General features: G+C 42.4%; 1 protein-coding gene across 4 annotated transcripts in view; it reads right to left on the bottom strand.

The window, feature by feature from the left end:
* Positions 1-20979, bottom strand: part of LOC126297852 (uncharacterized) — a 447299-nt gene extending 426320 nt beyond the window's left edge. For all 4 annotated transcript variants that reach the window (XM_049989115.1, XM_049989117.1, XM_049989116.1 and 1 more), the window contains exon 1: positions 20887-20979. In XM_049989115.1, coding sequence (XP_049845072.1) covers positions 20887-20939 — 53 coding nt within the window. In that variant the 5' untranslated portion in view covers positions 20940-20979. The remainder of the gene's footprint in view (positions 1-20886) is intronic.
* Positions 20980-21421: the final 442 nt, after the last annotated feature.

Genomic DNA, 21421 nt, shown 5'->3' with positions numbered 1-21421 from the left:
ACAAGGAAGGAGCGAGTTAATACAACGAAGGAATAAAAAATCCAGCTTCTAGTAGCCCTATTACGCGACTTCATTCAAACCCAGTGAGGTGTTGATAATGGCGTCTTTTTCGCCTTAAGGGCATTCTCGACTAACATCACCTCAACGCGTCGAATCTCAAAGGTAACTAGCGCATAAGACCGTTACAACGTGCATTTAACGCAAGTCTGATTTGCACCCTCATAGTGGCACAGTTGCCAACTTCGTTCACGTCGCACAACGCCTTCCTGATGCCGCGATTTTGCCTTTTTACTGTCAGTGTATCTTAGACCAGTTTAATACTTCGTAGATACGCGTTCAAATACATTCATGCTCTGGGTAACGCATGACAGCTTTAAGGACTTCGATGAGTATATTTCCACTGACGTGAGTTATTGATTTTCCGACTAGAGCCGAACGGCCACGGAAGTAGCCGAGCGTTCGACATGTATGTCGCGCAAGGCAACTTACAGGGCGTGGCCACGACGCTGGGATCACGGATTTATTTCAAGCTTGTACACCTTCAGTAGACCATTAATAGACATAAATGTGCAAGTAGTAAGGTGCATTACTCTGAAAAATTCTGAGAAAATCGCAACAGAAGTTTATGCGTATACTATGTGGCTTATGTATCTGTGCGTAGGTGACCGACGTTCATGGTGGTCAAGTGATTAGTGTTCGAGCCTCGTAAGACGAACGTGTATGAGACGACGGTTCGTCTCAAGCTAAAACTTAATTATTAATCTATTTTTACATCACTGGTTATATTATTTAATTTATATGACGTTTGAGAGGTAATATAATTTAAAAAAACCACGTAAATTTGCATGAAGTTTTATTGAATTTCATGTTATTTAACTAATTACAATTTGTAATTAAATTTAATTATTAGAATACACATATTTATAACTATCGACAAGTAAAAGAAGAAACATAGTTTCCTTAAAGCTGTATGCCTGTCGTGATTTTCGAAATCCCTTACCCGTGCAATCTGGTAAGGTACCCGGAACTACTTTGCACCTAGACGTTTTGAGCTGCAGTTAACATGCATAGCGGTGAGACGTTTCTGATGTAGCAATAATAAATAGTGTAGGTACAAAATTTTTAATGTCACAGAATGTACACTTGTACTACAGAAATGAAGGTTTCTCCCTGTTCTTCGGTAACTGCAGATAATGAATGTCATGGCGATTCAAAGCATAATGCAGTTACAAAACATCTATTAGAAGATGTGTTCGTGTACTGTGAAAGTCTTCTTGAAGAAGCGGACCTTATTGACACAGAGCAATCACCGACGATTTTTGCAGATGCAATGGCAATTGGAAAAGTACTTTACCATTCTGTTATCGAAATGTTAGGGGAAAAGAGACTTATTACTGACGAGGAACTCATTCATTCCGACGAAGTAGATAAAGAAAGTCTCTTTTGTGAAGCTGACGATATTTCCGGCGATGAGAATTTTGAATCAGCTGAAAAGGAGGCATTCCCTTCGAGATTAAAATAAAAGCAGTAACACTGGCAGAAGAACGCCACGTGTGGAATCTACAAACTCTCTAGAGAAAATGATCTCGAAGAAAGGACCATTGGAAGAGATGGGAAGAAAACATAAAAAGGGGAGTATCAGCGATCAATAAATATGCATTAATTGATTCGTGGACCAATGACCGCTCCGTGGAGGCTCGCAAAAGCACCAGCCAGTAAGTTACTTTTTTGTCAACTTTTCATCTAATTTTTGTTTATCTTCAACAGCCGTAGTTTAACAGCAGATTATCAATGCAGCTTTGATTTTACGTTTCAGGTAACAACAAGGATTTTACAGTCGTGGGCTTTGGCTGCAGGTCAGTTTCAATCAGACGACTTCATCTTCAAAGCATCACTTTCATGGGCTAAAAAATTCAAACAATGACACAGAATTCGGCAGACGAAGATTACAGCATATCTGAGCAACAGGGAATCTGTGACGTGGGAAGAAACACTGGAAGCCGCAAAAAAGTTTCAACTGCAGGTGAAGCAAGCTATTCCTAATGTCAACAAAAAATTTGCGATTAATACGGACCAGACAGGTTGCCAGTACCAATCAACTTCGCCACAACTCTCGCAGAAAGAAGTTCAAACATTGTGTTTCCTAAACGGTGCGATATGAACAAGGTAATGCACTCATACATAGCGCAATACGCGATAAAGATATCGGTGAATTACTACCGCATGTGTTCTCGTGTTTGCGAGAGGCCACGGGCAAGTTTGGGCCAAAAGTTCAACGAGCTGTTGAGAAATTAACGACAGAATTTCCAAATGTCACTGTAACTTGTTCGAAGTCTGGTAAACTTAACATTCAGGTGTACAGTTCGTTTTTAACCAGCGTCAAGCTTCCTACTTCCTTACGTGTGAAAGGAATCATTCCTCCTACTAATAATATTTGTTTTGGGGGTGGGGGGTCCAACGAATCATGATTTATAGGATGGCGCCGTTACCGATAGCGCGTATCTTCCAGCATGCACAGTTGAAGTCGTACCCCCCCTATCTGCAAATACAAAACTTTATTTAGCGCCTTCAGAACTTTTTATTTCTGATTGACAACAAGCGAGATATTGCTTCCCGTGAAGATGCTATTAAAATCCATTCCACCGTACATCACCAATTTTCAGCACTTTTATTTGTCAAGATGTTGTGTTACGCATGGTTTGCATCCAAACTATCGGCAGAAAGAGAATTTTTCAAAATGTCAACGAGTTGTGTTTTCCCTTAGAAACTCTGAACATTACCTGTAAATTCGGGAAAACTGCATTCATTCCATGTGTTAGATGCCCTTTCAGTTTATGTTTTCCATGGTTCAAATGGCTCTGAGCACTATGGGACTTAACATCTATGGTCATCAGTCCCCTAGAACATAGAACTATTTAAACCTAACTAACCTAAGGACATCACACACATCCATGCCCGAGGCAGGATTCGAACCTGCGACCGTAGCAGTCGCGCGGTTCCGGACTGAGCTCCTAGAACCGCTAGACCACCACGGCCGGCTGTTTTCCATGTCTGTTTGCCAAATATCACCTTGAAATGTGTGATGCGGAGAGTATATCAGACGAGTAATTGTGTGGTCAGGCACATTGTGATTTACTACATTACTGTTTGTGAATAACGTCTTTCGCATCATAATTTATCGAGGTTTGACTTGGACTTTCCAAGCTTGTCCTTCGTCCCTGAAAATTTAATTAAAATAGTAAATAGTCAAATTACATGAAATTCAAGATAAAGTCTTGCAAATACACGTGTTTTTTAATTACCTCTCAAATGTCATATAAATTTAATAATATGACCAGTGATGAAAAAAATAGATTAATGATTGTGTTCGAGCGGGAGTCGAGCCATCGCCTCATTCACATTTGTCTTACCAAACTCGAATGCTAATCACTTGACCACCATGAATTCTAGCGTCCGTCATCTACGCACAGATTCGTAAGACACATAATAGACGCGTCAAACTTCTCTTGCGATTTCCTCGGAATTTCCAGAGTAGTTCACCGTACTAATTGCGCATTATGTTGTTTTAATATCCCACTAAAGATGTACAAAGTCTGAAATAAATCCGTGATCCCAAAGTCGTGGCCTCCCCTTGTTAGTGTGAGGCCCCAAGTTTGTTTTGGGAGCTCGTACTTCCCGTGGACCCTGTCCTGAATTGTGTCGCACAATCACATAGTTTTACGAGCACATTTAATGGTATACGTGGATACTGTCGGCAAAACGTGTTGCGAATAGAGTTAGTAATGAAGTAATGATGTAAAATGTCATGCCTGATGGGGGAGTTCTATTATATGAACAGCTAAAATGCCGTAAGCGATACACGTTTCTCCTTTTCAACGTTTTGTGGGGATGTGCGGGAGGTGGGGGGATCATAAAAAAGGTCATAATGGTTTGAAATCACGTGTAAAGTTTGTTGCAAGTCACTAAGTGCTCTCATTGTGAGATACTGGATGAATACAGTATGGCTATTTGGGAATGAGCAAAGCAATTGGTTAATTTCGCCCTTTTGGACATCATCAAAGTACATCACAACAAAACCTCATATGTTTACGGTATGTTATATTGCCTCGTTATTTAACTGGCGACAGAAGCTCTCCACACACGCCCTCGATTGTAAACGCTCCAAACGGACGCTTGGCGCTGAAATTGTTACTAATTGCTTGTGGCTCAATGGCCTGGTGCAAAGCTTTCATTTGGACGCCACTTCCGATACTTGCGTGTCCCTGTACTTTGATTAAAATTACTTTATAATAGACAATTCAGCGAGTCGAGTGGCAGATGACAGTTACCAGCCAATCGCAGTTCTTTCTTGAGCGCCACGCGCGCGCCGTGTTGCCTGTTTTGTAGGTACCTGCAGTGCCTTGTGAAGCATGGCTGGCTGCACGCAGGCAACACTGCACCTGTCACTGCACGTCAATCACAAAGTTATTTTAATGGTAGTATATCGTACCTGCGTAATCCTACCGGAGAAAGAGGACCAACAGTTTAAAGCAGAATCCGATCCACGTGTCGTTTCCACCGTTGAGTCCAAGCACAGATACTTTAACGCTAGGCCCAACAACACTATGCCGCATTCAACAATGTTAGCTCGTGCTCAACAATGGAGCTCTGGTGGTTACATAACTACGGCGTTGTTGTATCACAAAGTATGGCGCTGGGGTAGGGGAGCGGATGAGGTAGGGTGGATGGCTTGATGAATTTGACTCTCGAATGCTTCCGATATCTCGATTGATTACGGTGAGAAAACGACGGTGCGAGGAACAATGATAAAAAGGAAGAGGGATTACGTTTATTACTGCGCCTAGAGGAGCTACTTCCTCTGTTATGTTTTACTTACCCTATACGAGCGACACAATTTACCCGAACTACGCATGTCACAAAAACTATTTCGTTTCACATCAATTACTGGTGTGTGTGTGTGTGTGTGTGTGTGTGTGTGTGTGTGAGAGAGAGAGAGAGAGAGAGAGAGAGAGAGAGCAGCATCCGGAATTACGACATAAAAAAATTTCCACGACACGTGACCTTCACTAGAGCCACTGTAGGAGATCAATAGCACACAGATCAGTCGTTCTGCGAATCCATGTAAGTCACATACACAGAGATGTCTGCAAAATCTACTGTCATTCTTGTGACAGGAAACCATGATGTCCAGTAGGTACGGTGCACTGGCTCTTCCTGGATCACAAATCAACAGTCCTTGCTTATAACTGTTCTGCTAAACTGTAACTTAGTGATTCTTGAACTGCCGCGCGGGATTAGCCGTGCGGTCTGAGGAGCTGCAGTCATCGACTATGCGGCTGGTCCCGGCGGAGGTTCGAGTCCTCCCTGGGGCATGGGTGAGTGTGTTTGTCCTTAGGATAATTTAGGTTACGTAGTGTGTAAGCTTAGGGACTGATGACCTTAGCAGTTAAGTCCCATAAGATTTCACTCACATTTGAATATTTTTGAGTCTTGAACTGTTTTGACTGGAAAGTTTTTGATCAACATTTACATATCAGAGGATACTTTTATCCCTCACATACGGACTTAAAACCTGCTAATCCGATGTTAAATTAAATTTACTAGGCTGTTCAACACAACTGATGTCTCCTGTCTGCTATACGAACACTCAAATCGTTGAGGCAGCCGCCTAAGGCTTATAGATGTACAAGTATTGCAGTCGGGAAATAATTCCATAATGGGTCTGACATGTTTCTGAAGTAAGGTTACCTTTTGTTGTTAAATGTTCTTCTAGCTAAGCATAAGGTTGCGACTTGAATTCCTCTAATCTTACCGACCTCTAATGTAGCGGTATGCTTTGGCTGCGGGAAGAGGTAGGTCAGGCAATGTACGTTCCTGAAAGTTTACAAATAAACTCGTTCCAGATACGCAGCGCCTTTCTTCGAGCGTCTATCAAGTCGTTATTGTCCTATATGACTTCACCGTGAGACATACATGCAGCAATCTACATTACCTTCCTCTATATACTCTCAAATTTCCTATTACTACAGCCTGATTATGATTTTTTTCTCAGTACAAAAATGCCAAGTAATTGTTGTCGAGGTGTCCTACATCAATTTTTTCATATATATAAAATGCTCTACCCTTATTACTAATCTAAATCTTTTATTTAGTTTTCCACATATGACCAATATTATCTTTTCATCTCATATCACCAAGCACTATTACTCTCAGTTATTCGGAAGATTCAGTTCCAATCGCGACAGATAAATATCATTGTGTAGAAGATTTCGCTTTTCTACGTTTATTGGTTCCTTTTCCTTTTCTCTAAGCTGGAGTCAATTGCCTATCTTTCAAACAAGCTAATGGCCTTGTCAAGCTTTGCCTGAATTTCTTGTATGTTTTTCATATAACGCTTCCTGCGAAATACCACATGTTCCTAGGGATGGGATTGATATTTAATAGCCGAGAGGTCTTAGGCTCTGCAGTGATGGATTGTGCGACTGGTCCGGCGGAGGTTCGAGTCCTCCCTCGGGCATGGGTGTGTGTGTTTGTCCTTAGGATAATTTAGGTTAAGTAGTGTGTAAGTTTAGGGACTGATGACCTTCGCAGTTAAGTCCCACAAGATTTCACGCACGTATGAACATTTTTTTATATTTAATACGTACAGTAGCGTATCTATAACGCTCCAGGCAACCCAAAGTTACCTAGTGGTTCATAGCTCTCTGCCAAAGATTCTGCATTTTCGTAGTCACTTCTGATAACGCAATTTATTAGCTGAAAGAAATCCGTCTGACATGTTCTTCGTACAAAACAGGCTCAAGGCAGTCAGCGGAAATTTGTTTATTGGAAGCCATGGAATGGTGTACAACATGTGGAACAAGCCGTAATAGATTTTATTCAAGAGAAGAGAAGAGGTTTCCAGTACGTTCTCAGTATCGCTGAAAAAGAATAGGCTTTAAACAGAGAGAAAAATATCGCCATGAAGATATGCTGAAGTACTTCGTACACTGCAGGCTGGACAGCCATCATATTAGTACCACAGGTTCCTCCTGCTCTGCAGAGGAACGTCTTTTAGCATCCGTGGATGATGGTCTTTAGGAGTCTGCGATGCTTGTGCGCGTTCAGTTTTCTGTTTATGAAAAACGGTCCTATGAGCTGATGGTTCACTATCCCACAACAGATGTTTACACTCCGTGGACGCTAACGTTCCGCCTGACGAAGCCAACGGGGATTGTCAGCAGACGAGTAGTGCATGTTTCGTAGGTTTACCTGGCCATGATTGGTAAATATGGCATCATCACTAAACAAGATACATGGTAATCTGGAGTTTCCTGTCTATTTGTCCATGTACAACGACAGGCAAAACGATTGCCCGGACTGAATAATTTAGAGTCCAAGAATGGAGCATTGTTCATGCTCGACTTCAGAAACGCCAGTGTTTCACAACTCTACCGGTCAGTGGAGCTTCAGCTTGGTGTTAACATAGTCAAATAGAAGGAATATAATAGGTAGGATACGCTATTATGTCGAGGTTCATTGCAGTTTACCTATTCGTGCCATTTCTTTTGAAAATGTTTGACGTCTGTTTCAATGGCTGAGTGGATAGGCTGATGGTTTACAAAATTAAAGGGCGATTGTTCGGATCTAACTGGAGTCAATTGTAATTTTTTTATTTATGCCTGTGCAAGATACATTTTAAACCGTAATTCGCTACAAATTGTGCAACTGCAGGCTTAGTCACGACCTAGTGCTCATCCGGTGTGGACGTACGGTATGGCTGAATGGTTACGTAAACAAATATTACAGTACCTGTATATTGTGTACCTTGTGTAGCTCTCGAATTCGTAAGTAGTGATACTTCTTGTTCATCGTCTTTGTGTATAGTCCATGAAGCGGATATTCCACTTCGTACCCGTAGATAATGTCCATGGATTCGATCACGAAAAATACTTTCAGGTTCGCCTTTGACAAGAATACAAGACATTTGCGGGTCACAGCTTTGGATGTTAATGACTGGCTACATGAAAATTTGGGTATTTCTGGTGATAATGCAGAGTTCATTCAAATACATGATGAAAAATACTGTGTTTTTGCTAAATTGCATAGTTCTGCTATGTTAGATAGAAATTGCTGAAAACGCAGAGCAAAATTTAACCTGGACAAACTTCCAGGTGTGCAATGAACCAAGGCATATTCGAGAAAACTGTCCACTGTGCGTGCTTATTCTATGAAATAATCTGCAACAGCGGATAAGATTGCAGGCACAAGAATTGATTCCGCCAAGTACTGCAATGGGCAACACCGAGAATACTTACGTGGAATCCACTGGCCACTCTCATAGTTTGGTTGAAGAGGAACTTCCACCCTTGAACAAGAGACTAATAACAAATGAAGTGCACAAGGACGCAGGCAACGATCAAAAGCATGAAACCGATAGAGACCAGTTTGCAACTGTTGTTCAGGAAAACAGCTATGAAGACCATGAGATTTCAGTCCAATAGCAAGAAAACGAAACAGATCTGGAATATTAAAGTATTTCTTGTTTTCATCGAAATCAGAACAAGAAACGGCCATTAGAAAAGGGCAGTACGAGCTCCGAAGAAGACCCTGAAGAAAAATCGGCACAGATACCAAGGAAACAAAAGTTCGATAACGTTCCAGCAATACATGAGGAGGAGAAGGTGGAAAGTCAAGCGCACACAGATATTCTTCAGTCCCGACAACCATACGTGGCGAGCCCCTTGAGCCGTCCACAGCAGGGAAGTAAACATTAACCACTGCAGAAACAACGCGCCAGGAAACAATACAGGAGTAGCTGAATGCAACCACAGCAGCTGTGACTGGAGTTTGTAAGTGGGACAGTAAAGTAGAAGATAGTGCAGAAATAGCTATCAGTGTCAGCACACGATCTGCAAAGCACACAGTTAAAGCAGTAGAGGGAAGTATTAGCACCCAAAAGACTATAAAATATCAAGGTGTTGAGAAGCTACCAATAATGAAACCCAAAGCAAATCTAAATGCGACACGTCGGAAGAATAAGGAAGATGCGGACAGAGAATACCAAGGCGACAAGAAAGGAGAAATGGAAAGTGAAACACCTGGAAACGAAACCGGACAAGACAACTAAGAAGGGGAATATGAATGGACGTGGAAACTGACAAATCGCTCGCACTGGGCATTAGGGGGGTGCTTACTCTATTCAAGCTAAATGTCTGCGGAATAAAAAGTGAAAAATGATGAGGGTCTAAGGAATTTCTTAAAAACCAATGACGTAGACCAGGGGTCTCCAAACTTTTTAGTCCGCGGGCCACATTGACTCCTCCACGAAGTCATAAGGGCCAAGATCTACCTAGTGGGATTAAAGCACCCTAGCACTCCATGATCACCCTAATGTAAGGCTAAAGGAAAGATGAAATCGCAAAAATCTAAGGTTGTGGGAGAAGCTAGCACTGAAACGAACTAAGATTTTTATTTAATTACATTATTTTGATTGGTGGACGTACCTGACCGAAATTCTGGCGTATTTCACCGACAAAAAAGTATGTCACTGCACATTCTTCATGAAAGCGTCCTGCAAAGTTAATCTCAAAATCATTGTTAGCAAAGTTTAGTTATGTAGTCTTGTAGCGAGTAGCAGAGCCAATGTTGCGGTGTATTGGCCGCGATAGGCCTCGAAACTCAATTGTTGGCAGTATAGGTACCACCTCAAATATTTGGCGGGCCAGATACCGGGGAAGTCCGGCCAGCTAACGCGGCCCGGCTTTCCGGCCCTCGCGTGCCGGTTTCGGCCCGCGGCCCGTAGTTTGGAGACCCCTGACGTAGACGCTGCCTTCCTTCGGCAAGTAGCTTACGAAGAGATGAGTCTACAACAGCAATACAGTGTGTACAACAATGTCGGCTCTAACGGTAGGGGTTGCTGCATTTTAACCAGCATGGGACTGGAATTAGAGAACTTATAAAAGCAACCGGATGGACGCGTCATCAAAGCCAAACTAAATGAAATAACGATATTTAAACCTTTGTGCACCATCAGGAAAACATAACAGAACTAATAGAGAAACGCTTTTAGTGAAATTATCTCATACTTTATGAGACACACAAAGGGTGACATAATAATGGGAGGAGATTTCCATTGTGTTGTAAGATCGGCAGACACAACAGGATCAACCCCTAATAATAATCACTGGTGAACTAAAAGTAATAGACCGTCATAGATCGATTAGCCTTCACGCGATCCCTCTATACGTAAGTATCTCCACTGTCAGCCTCGAAACTGGACAGATTTTATACCATAACAGGAATAGCTCTACAGACTCTGAAGTAAAAGCATCGAATTCTATTATGTGATTGTTCGAGAGCTCCAAGAAAAAGTGGATAACGGAGAAGACCGATCTCGCGAATTGAAGAAATTCAAAAAGAAGATCTTACAACTGCCGGAAAAAGATGTCGAAGGCAAAATAATCACTTGGAAAGATAAGGGATACAGTCCAGGCGAAAAAACGGAGCATCTTCCACCTCAGTAGAGAAAGGGAACACTGCGGACAGAGATTTGTCGAAAATCTAATGTATTCCGGCGGGAACGACACCGCTAATATGGAAGATATTAAGGGCCATTTCCTGAGATCGTTTCGGAGAACGATCATTAGATCCTACCAAGACCGAAAGTTTGCTACAGCATTGCACGACTTCCCTCACCAACGAAAATGTCACTACGTTGATAGATCCCATATCCGAAGAAGAAACTGCAGACGTTATAAAGCAATTACCACGAAATAGGAGTGCGAGCATTGGCGGCATACCGTACGAATTTCGCAAAGTATTCTGGTTAGTTATCAAGGCGGAATTGACGGAGATTATGAAAGAGAAACAAAGAGTGGGTCAAATATGTTCAGAAAATGAACTAGGGGTTATAGTCTTTATACCCAAACCTTCGAAACCAAGAAGAATTGAGTACAGGCCAATAACTGTGTTATGTGACGATTCAAAAATAAATAAATAAATAAATAAAAGATAAAAATGGCGCGCAAAATAGCCGCAAGACTAAAAGAGACTCTTCAAGAGATAATCAGGTCTGGCCAAACTTGCGTTGTTCCCAACAGGAAGATTACTGATCGACTCTGCTATCTGAGAGACACGACCTTTTTCTCATAGATGTACCAAACCGAAACAATGGGATTGTTGACCATCGACCAAGAAAATGCCTTTGGCAAAGTCAGTCAACAATATCTAAGGAATGTGTTGCACCGCTACAAACTTTCCACAGGCCACAACAGACCTGCTGGTACCAGACCGGAATCCAATAGTCTCCAAAATACATATAAACGACCACTTCACGGGAAAATTTTCAATTCAGGGCTAAGTCCGGCAGGGATGCCCGTTATTCATGGCAGTACTTGTATTTTCCTTGGAGCCAGTGACCCGTTTAATCACCAACTAGACCTGTGGGACAAATGTTGGTACACAATGATTCGCCGTTAACATTTATGCCGACGGTATAACAATTATACTCACGCAGCATCAAGACATGGGGAAGATATTAGAAAATAACAGATTCTTATAAGGAAGCAGCAGGAGCAATAATAAACAACAAAAGAACTCGGCTCCTATGGTTGAACAAAACTTCACAACTGGTTGAGGATAATTCCAAATCAATGGTGGAGAATATAACAGACACCTTTATAGCGAACAGTACTAGGAACTTATATCTTATTCAAAGGATACAATATGTCAATATTCTGGCACTTTCATAAATGTAATATACGATTCAAATACACCCATAGAGCGACAAAATATTGCTCAAATAAAAAACTATATAGGATGGTTCATCTAGAAAGGGATGCTACTTCGTGTAGCCCGAAACTAGTTAACAAAACCGTCAAATGGAGATGCATTAGGCTTAACATATTGTGAGAAAAATGCATCGCCCTCATAGTTACAAATCTTATAAAATTCTTGAAACAACCAAACAAGTCAGACGGATTTATTGAAGGCCGCGTAGAATTTAACGACGGACACTCACGTATATTACTCGCACTCTTAAAATCACAATGGGAAATGTGGAAAAACTCCCGAATGAAAAGAACTTCACCAAAATAGATTATGGGAGAACTACAGAAAGAATCAGTCCAAACACCAGTCAGCCAGATAAAACACAAAGATTTTAACTGGAAGATAGTGTGGTCTAACTTTTCAGATGCGACTGTAAGTTCAACGCTGCGCTCGGCCGCTTACATATTTTTAAACTATCTGTTTCCGACAGCATCACGGCGACAACACTTGAGACTTACGGGAAACCCTTACTGGGAACGTTGTGACTGACACAGCGCTGCACCGAATAGTAGGCGGTTCCGAATCCTAGGCTTGTATAAGTGGATTAAATTTAAAAGTGCCATGTCGTTAACGACAACAAGAAGATAATGTCCAAGGATTTCAACACGTTCCTGGTTTCAAAGACGAGAATCATGTGGCTTATATATTCCTTTATAAACTACGTCATCAACGATGAAGGTGAATTTGTAATAGGATTCAAATTGTACTTGCAACAAGAAAGCAACAAAGTTGTGAGAAACAATTGGAAAAAGGAAAACTTTGGCCAATTCAGCCACTTTTTATAAAAATAAGACCGTTTAAAAAAGTGAAGCACCAAACAATTACTTTTTAACGGAAATGTCGTGTTTATGTAGACGTCCAGCTTAGTTCCCATACTTCAAATGCAATCAGAACAAAAATTTAATTCTTCTAAAATCCCACGAACTACATAATATGATACCCCTAAGAAGAAGGATGTTTTGGTTGAGAGAGAAAAACAGGAATAGACAGCAAACAAAATGATATTAAGAGAGAAATGACAATAATGCTGCACACTTGTATGATTGAAAAATTACGAAATGGTACCTGTTTTGAAACTTTTAGCTGTAACTTTTTTTATATATTATAAATAAAGTACACACATCAGAAAAAGTTTTGTATCACCCCGGTTCCCAGAACTCCTCAAGATAGACGTTGACTGTGGATATTGTCTCACAGACACAGTCCCTTTGACTCTTCAGAGATGTCACTAAACTCGCCAAAAAATGTAAACAACCATGCATGAGCAGCGCCTACTAGACGGAGGGGGGTTCGACAGCCAATCAGTTCCAGTCATTCCACCAGGAACGAGGTACACGGCTCGTGTTGTCTCTATTTCAACCATGCCTAGATGGTCAATACCGCGGTTCGATCGCGTCTGCATTGGTACTTTGTGCCAGGAAGGGCCCTCTACAAGGGCGGTGTCCAGGCATCACGGAGTGAACCAAAGCGATGTTGTTCGGACATGGAGGAGGTACAGAGAGACAGGAACTGTCCATGACATGCCTCGCTCAGGCCGCCCAAGGGCTACTACGGCAGTGGATGATCGTTACCTACAGACTATGACTCGGAGGAACCCTTACAGCAACGCCACAATGTTGAATAATGCTTTTCGTGCAGCCACAGGACGTCGTATTACGACTCAAACTGTGCGCAATAGGCTGCATGACGCGCACCTTCACTCCCGACGTCCATGGCGAGGTCCATCTTTGCAACCACGACGCCATGCAGCGCGGTACAGATGGGACCATCAACATGCCGAATCGACCGCTCAGGATTGGCATCACACTCTCTTCACCAATGAGTGTCGCATATACCTTCAACCAGACCATCGTCGGAGACGTGTTTGCAGGCAACCCGGTGAGGCAGAACGCCGTAGACAAACTGTCCAGCGAGTGCAGCGAGGTGGAAGTTCCCTGCTGTTTTGGGGTGGGGCCGACATACGCCGCTGGTGGTCACGGAAGGTGCCGTAACGGCTGTACGATACATGAATGCCATCGGCAGGATATTGGCGAGGCATTCTTCTTCATGGATGACAATTCGCGCCCCCATCGTGCACATCTTGTGAATGACTTCCTTCAGAATAACGACATCGCTGTACTAGAGGGGCCAGCATGTTCTCCAGACATGAACCCCATCGAACGTGCCTGGGATAGACTGAAAAGAGCTATTTATGGATGACGTGACCTACCAACCACTGTGAGGAATCTACACCGAATCCGTTGAGGAGTGGGACGATCTGGTCCAACAGTGCCTTAATGAACTTATGGATAATATGCCACAACAATTACAGGCATGCATCAATACAAGAGTACGTGCTACTGGGTATTGGGGGTACCGCTGTGTACAGCAATCTGGACCACCACCTCTTTAGGTCTCGCTGTATGGTGGTACAACATACAATGTGTGGTTTTCATGAGCGGAGTTTCAAGGGCGGAAATGATTTTCATGTTGATCCCTATTCCAATTTTCTGTACAGGTTCCGGAACTCTCGGAACCGAGGTGATGCAAAACTTCTTTTCATGTGTGTATATGTTGTAAAAAGGAGTGGATAGGCTGACGGTTTGCGAACGTAAAGGGTGATTGTTCGGATCAAACTGGAGTGAATTGTCATTATTTTATTTAGACCTGTGAAGGTAGTATTTTAAACCTTAATTCGCTATAAACTGTGCAGTTATAGGCTTTTCTAGGTTCCAAATTCTTTCGAAAGATTTCATTTTGTAATAGTCTAATCTTTAAACAAACAGACAAATAGTCATAGTACAAACATCGAAAATGTAAGATTTGTAATTACTTCGACCGCCACCTGGTGTAGAGAATTAAGCTTAAAAATAGTACCTCCACAGGTATAAATATTTATTCCAGTTAGATCCGAACGCTCGCCCTTTAAGTTCGTAAACCGTCTGGCTCACCACTCAGCCATTGCAACAGATGTCAAATGCTCCTCGCGACGTGGAGTTCTTATATTTCAACTGTTTCTACAAATAATAATTTTCAAAAGAAATGATGCGATGAGATAAATTGCAATGAATCTCGACATGGTACCATATCCTAAGTATTATATTGCTTCTATTTGACTATGGAAACACCATGCTGAAGCTCCAAAAGACCGCTAGAGTTGTGAACACTGGCACTTCTGAACTTGGGCAGTGCTTTGTTCGTGGACTCTTAAATTATTTGTACCGGGCAATCGTTTTGCCTTTCATTGTACAGAAAACACTATTCTCACAGTAGTTTCCATGCAGCTCTTGATGGAGAGAGAAGTGACACGGATGATGAAACCTATGTCGGTGGAAGCTTACTTGAGGCACTTACCTGACTCATGACAATTCCTCGTGCTATTGCGCAAGCGCTCATGTGCGGATCAACCGTGACAGCAGTAAGAACATTATTTTCGCCCTCTTCTGTCGTCACTTGTTTCCTTCTGTTACGATGTCTAGGTGTTACGCTGCCATTTCCACTTAAATAGTTGAAGAGGTTGATAAATAAGTGCCAAGATGGTTGATGTCTGTTGGAATATCTTGCCGCGTACGCTGTACAAAAACGAACTGCATTCTTCCTACGCTCTCCATACACCATGAGCATGTCAGCTTTTTCTCTATTCGTAAATCCCAGCATCTAATCGCGACCTATTGATTTGACTGTTACACACTGACTGGCAAGTCGCAGTGTACTCAAGGAATACGCAAGCCCACAGTAAGAAAACATAACATAGTACCTAGCAACTACGCAGGTTGAATGTCACCAACAAGTGTCAGTGTGGGGCTTCGTAAAAGACTCGCACTAGTATTCTGCAACAAACACCACTGAAAAAAAAAAAAGGTTCAAATGGCTCTGAGCACTATGGGACTTAATTTCTGAGGTCATCAGTCCCCTAGAACTTAGAACTACTTAAACCTAACTAACCTAAGGACATCACACACATCCATTTCCGAGGCAAGATTCGAACCTGCGAGCGTAGTGGTCGCGCAGTTCCAGACTGAAGCGCCTAGAACCGCTCGCCCACACCGGCCGTATATTATTATAATTTGTTGATTGGTAACAATACGAGCCCCTGATTACCAATCCATTCTGTGAAAACTTCACATCAATAGCACTTTCTATTTATGCAATATTTGTGGTGCAGCGTTTCCAGGTTTTCTTCGTAAACGCACGCTATAAAACACACGCTATATGTGGACAATTGGTACACAAGGCTATTACTCTACCACTATTTACATGAACGAAAAAGAAATGCTGTACGTACAGTCAGCATGAACACGAAAGGTACGCCAATACGTAAATCTAAAAGGCAAAGAGGAGAGATGGAATTTAGATCAAAAGACACTATGATGGCTTTGAAGTGGGATGACAAAAGAGGTGTATGTATGTTGTCGAGCTGTCACACAGCTGCAATGAAATCAGCTGTGAAAATGGACCGCCAAACTAATACGAAAAAAGTTAAAATAAAATGTGTGTTGCATGACAAGTATATGGGAGCGGTGGACAAATGCCACACGCTACGTAGCTCGACGGAATGTACTCGGAAGACACTGAAATGGTACGAAAGACTGTCTTTTCACTCGTTGGACACTTGCGTTCTAAATTCCGATGTTATTTACAAGGTTTACACTGGAGAGAATACTTCAATCACCGAATTTCATCTCTGCCTCATTCGTGAAATCTTAGTCACATAACCAAGAACGGACCGTCGATCAGACAAGGAACATCTATTGCGACTTTGAGAAAGGCGCTTCCCAAGCGCCGTTGAATCACCATTAAAACAACACGGACCTGTAAGCAGAATAAGAAGGAAAAAACGAAAAGAATCGCGTTACTTCTGTAAACGATGTGGTTTGGGATTGTGTATTGTGCCTTGTTTCAAAATACGAGAACACAACACAAAAAAGACTTTCTGTTATGTGGTTCTTTGTAAATGCTAGCTAGTTCTATGAACTTCAGCAATAAAGTCTATACAAAGCACTCTCTACTGATTCGATAACGACTCAGTGGAGCAGATACCACAGTGTCCAGAGCCCACACGAATGTGCGCAGTAAGGCGCACTCACTTGTAAAAGGGTTCATTACAGTCTCTTCCCAATAAGAAGAGCGGATTCCGAGAGGGATGTGGGGAGCGGAGGACGCCTGCCACGACTCCCAGCATAAGCTGCCCTGGGTAGAGGGGGGACCAAGCAGCGCGGGTGCACTTGCACTCACACGCCAGTTAATGCTCTATGCGGAGGTGACGGTGCGATCTATTGGCCGCCGTACCAGCTGTCAGCTGCCATGTATTACATGACTACGAAAGTAAAAATCTGAGACAGGGGCGTAACAAAAGCTTACAGGCTTCGTGAAATCGAAATTAACAGTTTCCTGTTGAATAATAATGCTTGTTGATAACAATCCGGTATCAATTCTCATGGACAATTCGAAGATAAAGAGACAGCGGTAAAACTTTCGTTATGGCAATAATCGCCGTTGTTATTGCGACTTTTGTCATGTAGTGGAGCATTGGCGACTTTAGTCATGTAGTGGATCATTGGAAATTCTCATTTATCAATCTTCAACGACTGCCCACTCTAACCGATTGGAGCGTGTGATAATACCTGAGTACCCAACGTATACAACAGCATACGTGGTTTCAAAATGTCTCCGTTTCTTAGAAACAGTACTACGAATTTCTGCAATTAATAACGGTGCTTTTACACACAAACAAAATTAAAATGTTCAACTGTGTGTTAATTCCTAAGGGACCAAACTGCTTAGGTCATCGGTCCCTAGACTTACACACTACTTAAACTAACTTATGCTAAGAACAACACACACACACACACACACACACACATACCCGATGGAGGACTCTTAACTTCCGGCGGGAGAGGCCGTGCAGTCCGTGACATGACGACACAAACCGCGCGGTCACTCCGCGCGTCCAAGCAAAATTACATTATCATTTCAAAGTAATTCAGACAAAGGGGAAAGCAGTTTTAAAGCACTGTCGAACCGAATAATTTGAATTGAAATTTACGGCACCTCTTTTTTCCAAGAGTTTACGGTAATTCCCCACGATTATCGTTGCAAAATTTCCGAATCCTACTCACCGTGCTGAACCTTGCTTCCGTGCACGTCACAGTTCGTCCTATCGGCTGAGCGGGACGGTGGAGCAACTCTTTATTTTTGCTCCCCCTGTTAGCAACATTCACTGACGTTAGTTATATTTTTCTCGCCCCACTGTAAGATACTACGCTTCGCCAACTCCCTCGAGAGGAAAGGAGATCTGGCGCTGCCAGTGATGGGCTAGGGACTGCTTCGTAACTCATCATTACGTGTGTTGTGCGACACAACACGGCACAACAGTCACCTCGCAATGGCTACGTACGCAAGTTTCTGTATTATATCCCTGGAGGTTGGAACGAATGGACACAAAACATGACTGGACTGATACAGAACTAAGGAACCCTCTTTGTTTTTCACAACAAACTGTACGTGAGGTTAATCGTTTAGAATATGGAACCCTTACCCTGTCGGTGAGATGTGGTGGAACCCCTCCTCCTACCCCCCACCCCCACATCAGGTTTATCCCGTAGTCGAATAAAAATAAGTAAAATGATTTTTTCGTTCTGAACATTGGTTAAAGCACTTTAATAAATGTACGGTTTACTTATAAAGTGTATTAAACAGTGTTTGAACTCCTATTAAAAACACCATATTAAATATGCCAAACATGAGTAGAATTCGGACGGACGGAGACAGACGCACAAAAAGGCTCCATGAAAATAGTATTAACAGTTTTGACGGACCGCTTCCTCGCACATGTTTTTCGACTTGTCGGCACACTGCGCCGCTTAACATACGCATCGTAAAGGTTTCAATACGAATTCATGTTGCACACAATTACATCGGTTTAATGTGCGTTACAGAATATCACGACTGACTCACTGACTAACAGAAAGTGATTTCGACCGCCATGGCAGGGAACACGCCGAATGAAAGCTGATACTTGTGCTGGCTGGACTTTGCTCAAATCGAGGGGAATAGTGGGCAGTAATACTGTCTATGCTTGGGATTAATTTTATAAAACAAAATGTTATTCGTTATAATAATCTTTGAATTAAAAAGTTAACGTGAGATTTTCATTGCCGCCCCCCCCCCCCCCTTTAAATGAGATTTGGCGAAATTTTGCCGGAACCCTTCCCCAAAGGGCCCTCACGAAATTAATGGACATCTCCCTACCACAAATAAAATAATCACGTTACAAGATCACCTGAACACATTAGAATATGAATGAGACTCAGATCAAACCTTTCCTTTCAGTCATCTACATACAAAGATTAGGAAGAAATAAACGCATTGAATAGATGAACCAATTCACCAAAACAAGGCCTTGGGAGTTCGAATGTCGGCACATTTCATGTGTGTTGTGTGCCACAGTAACAATGAGAGGCGAGGCAGGATTCGAACCTGCGACCGTAGCGGTTGCACGGTTCCAGACTGTAGCGCCTAGAACCGCTCGGCCACCCCGGGCAGCTATTGCGAGGTGAAATACTCTATATAAACTAAACCATTTACCGACAAAGTAACATAGAAATTGTGGAACATTCTTTCATTTGATGCAGTTTCGTCAAATAACCACATCTATGGAGAACCGTGGCTGCTAAGGGTTACAGAAAGTTAAACGTACACAGCAGCAACCAGCCTCATGTGGCTGGTTGCTGCTGTGTACTATCATTATATTAAACTTCTTATACAGACGCACACACGCAGACACGCGTGCACACGCGCTCTGTCGGTAACTGTAGAAGTCGAAACTTAGAGAGAAGAGGCTATAGTCCGATTAAATATACTTGGTAGTTGACGTCTATCATTTGCCGCTATAGTTCGCCACATCTGCTGCCAGTTACTGCTCGGTAATGGCTGACAAAGAAACGCGGTGGGTCACTTCACAGATGTTGTTAATGTGTAAGCGCGGACCAATGCCGCCGCCGGCCACCGCGAGATGTGACAGAAATGAGAGGTGCTCTTTCGACATCTGGTTTTAAGTGACTAATGGCTGAACTGCGACAGACGGCTACTTTTGTAGCATCATGACCTAACCTAACCTCAACCTCGTGATGTGCAATATATCAGAGAAAACGACGATTAACAATCTGCGGCAGTACTAAAATCACGGGCGCTTTGTTAATTGCGTTTAATCTACGAGCAAACTCAAGGAAGAAAAATTTCAGTTTCAGCGGTTAAAGGAAATTGTAATTTCTCGTTGTCATTCGTTACCTGAAACTATTCTCACACAGGCTACACGAGTTGCCGATAAAAAAGTCAATACGATGATGAAAATGACGAGACATAGTATTAGAAATAAGAAAATTACATTTAAACCCATTAATTCAATAAGAATAAGAACCAAGGTCTTTTGATTAGTTTTAGAATAATAAAACATTTCGTTGGAATAAAAATAAGAGCAAATAAAAAAAGTCAATGCAGTGTTGAAAATTACGCAGCACAGTATTAGAAATAAAAAAATACATTTAAAGCGATTAATTGAATAAAATAATCAAAGACTTTCGATTAGATTTAGAAGAAAAAAAATCGTGACCTAAGGTGGGATTCGAACCTAGGACCTCGCGCACGAACGATTGCAGCGCTATCGCCTTTTATAATTTTTATACTTTATTTTTAAATTTTTTTTGTTCGTTATATTTCGTTGTAATTGTTTGTGGCGGACGGCCCCTGACGCCCGTTGAAGCTCATTATTGATCCAGACACTCAGCTCTTTTTATTACATAGGGTAGCTAACCCTCTGACCGAACACGCTGAGCTACCGTGCCGGCACGCCCTAGCTCTGTTTCCACAATTCTTCCCGCTATTGTATGTATGGGGTCTTAATCTTTCAGTCGCAACTATTACCTGCATCCATACAAAAATTGCAAGTGACTGACTATTGTGACAGTTTGGCAACGGCGAACGGTTCGGTCGTAACGTTGAGTGCTCTGATTGGAGGAAACTAGCAACTGCGCATAAAGTGTCAACTATCAAGTGATTTTAATCGGACTATAGTAGCGCTATTGCTGTAATACTTACGGAGTCGAGTAGCGACAACGTTTTCGTGGCGCCATAGCAGCACTTATCTCCATGACGACAGCATCAGTGCTAACACCCTTCACGCTTGGCGAAGGTTCGTGACTCACTGCGCTGCACGGCGGCTCCTCTATCGGCGCTTCGGGGAATGACCTGTGCTCCGCCCACTCTGTGACGTAGACACCCAATCGCGTACCAGATGCTTGTGAAGCCCTGGGCGGCGGGGGCCCTGTTGCCAGCGGCCATCTTCTGCCAGCACCGAACAGCAGCTACTATCGGTACATGTGTACTGGCGAAGCAACCGATAATAATGAAGCATACGCAACAGCGCTATGTCCGTAGAAATTACCACGGAAATGAACACTGCTCCTCGGAATCAGCAGCCGTAACAGAAAAAAGACATGTACATGGGGAATTTGCAAGCTATAATTAATTTTCAGGCAGCGATTTTCAAGGGGTTGCAAATATTCCTAGCATCTTTAGGGACAGCAGGTCGCTGTAATTTTGAAAGTAGTTTTCCACTAGGAATTTGAAATTT

Source organism: Schistocerca gregaria, chromosome X (genome assembly GCF_023897955.1).
Source record: "Schistocerca gregaria isolate iqSchGreg1 chromosome X, iqSchGreg1.2, whole genome shotgun sequence".
Taxonomy (NCBI): domain Eukaryota; kingdom Metazoa; phylum Arthropoda; class Insecta; order Orthoptera; family Acrididae; genus Schistocerca; species Schistocerca gregaria.
This window is presented reverse-complemented; position numbering and strand designations above follow the sequence as displayed.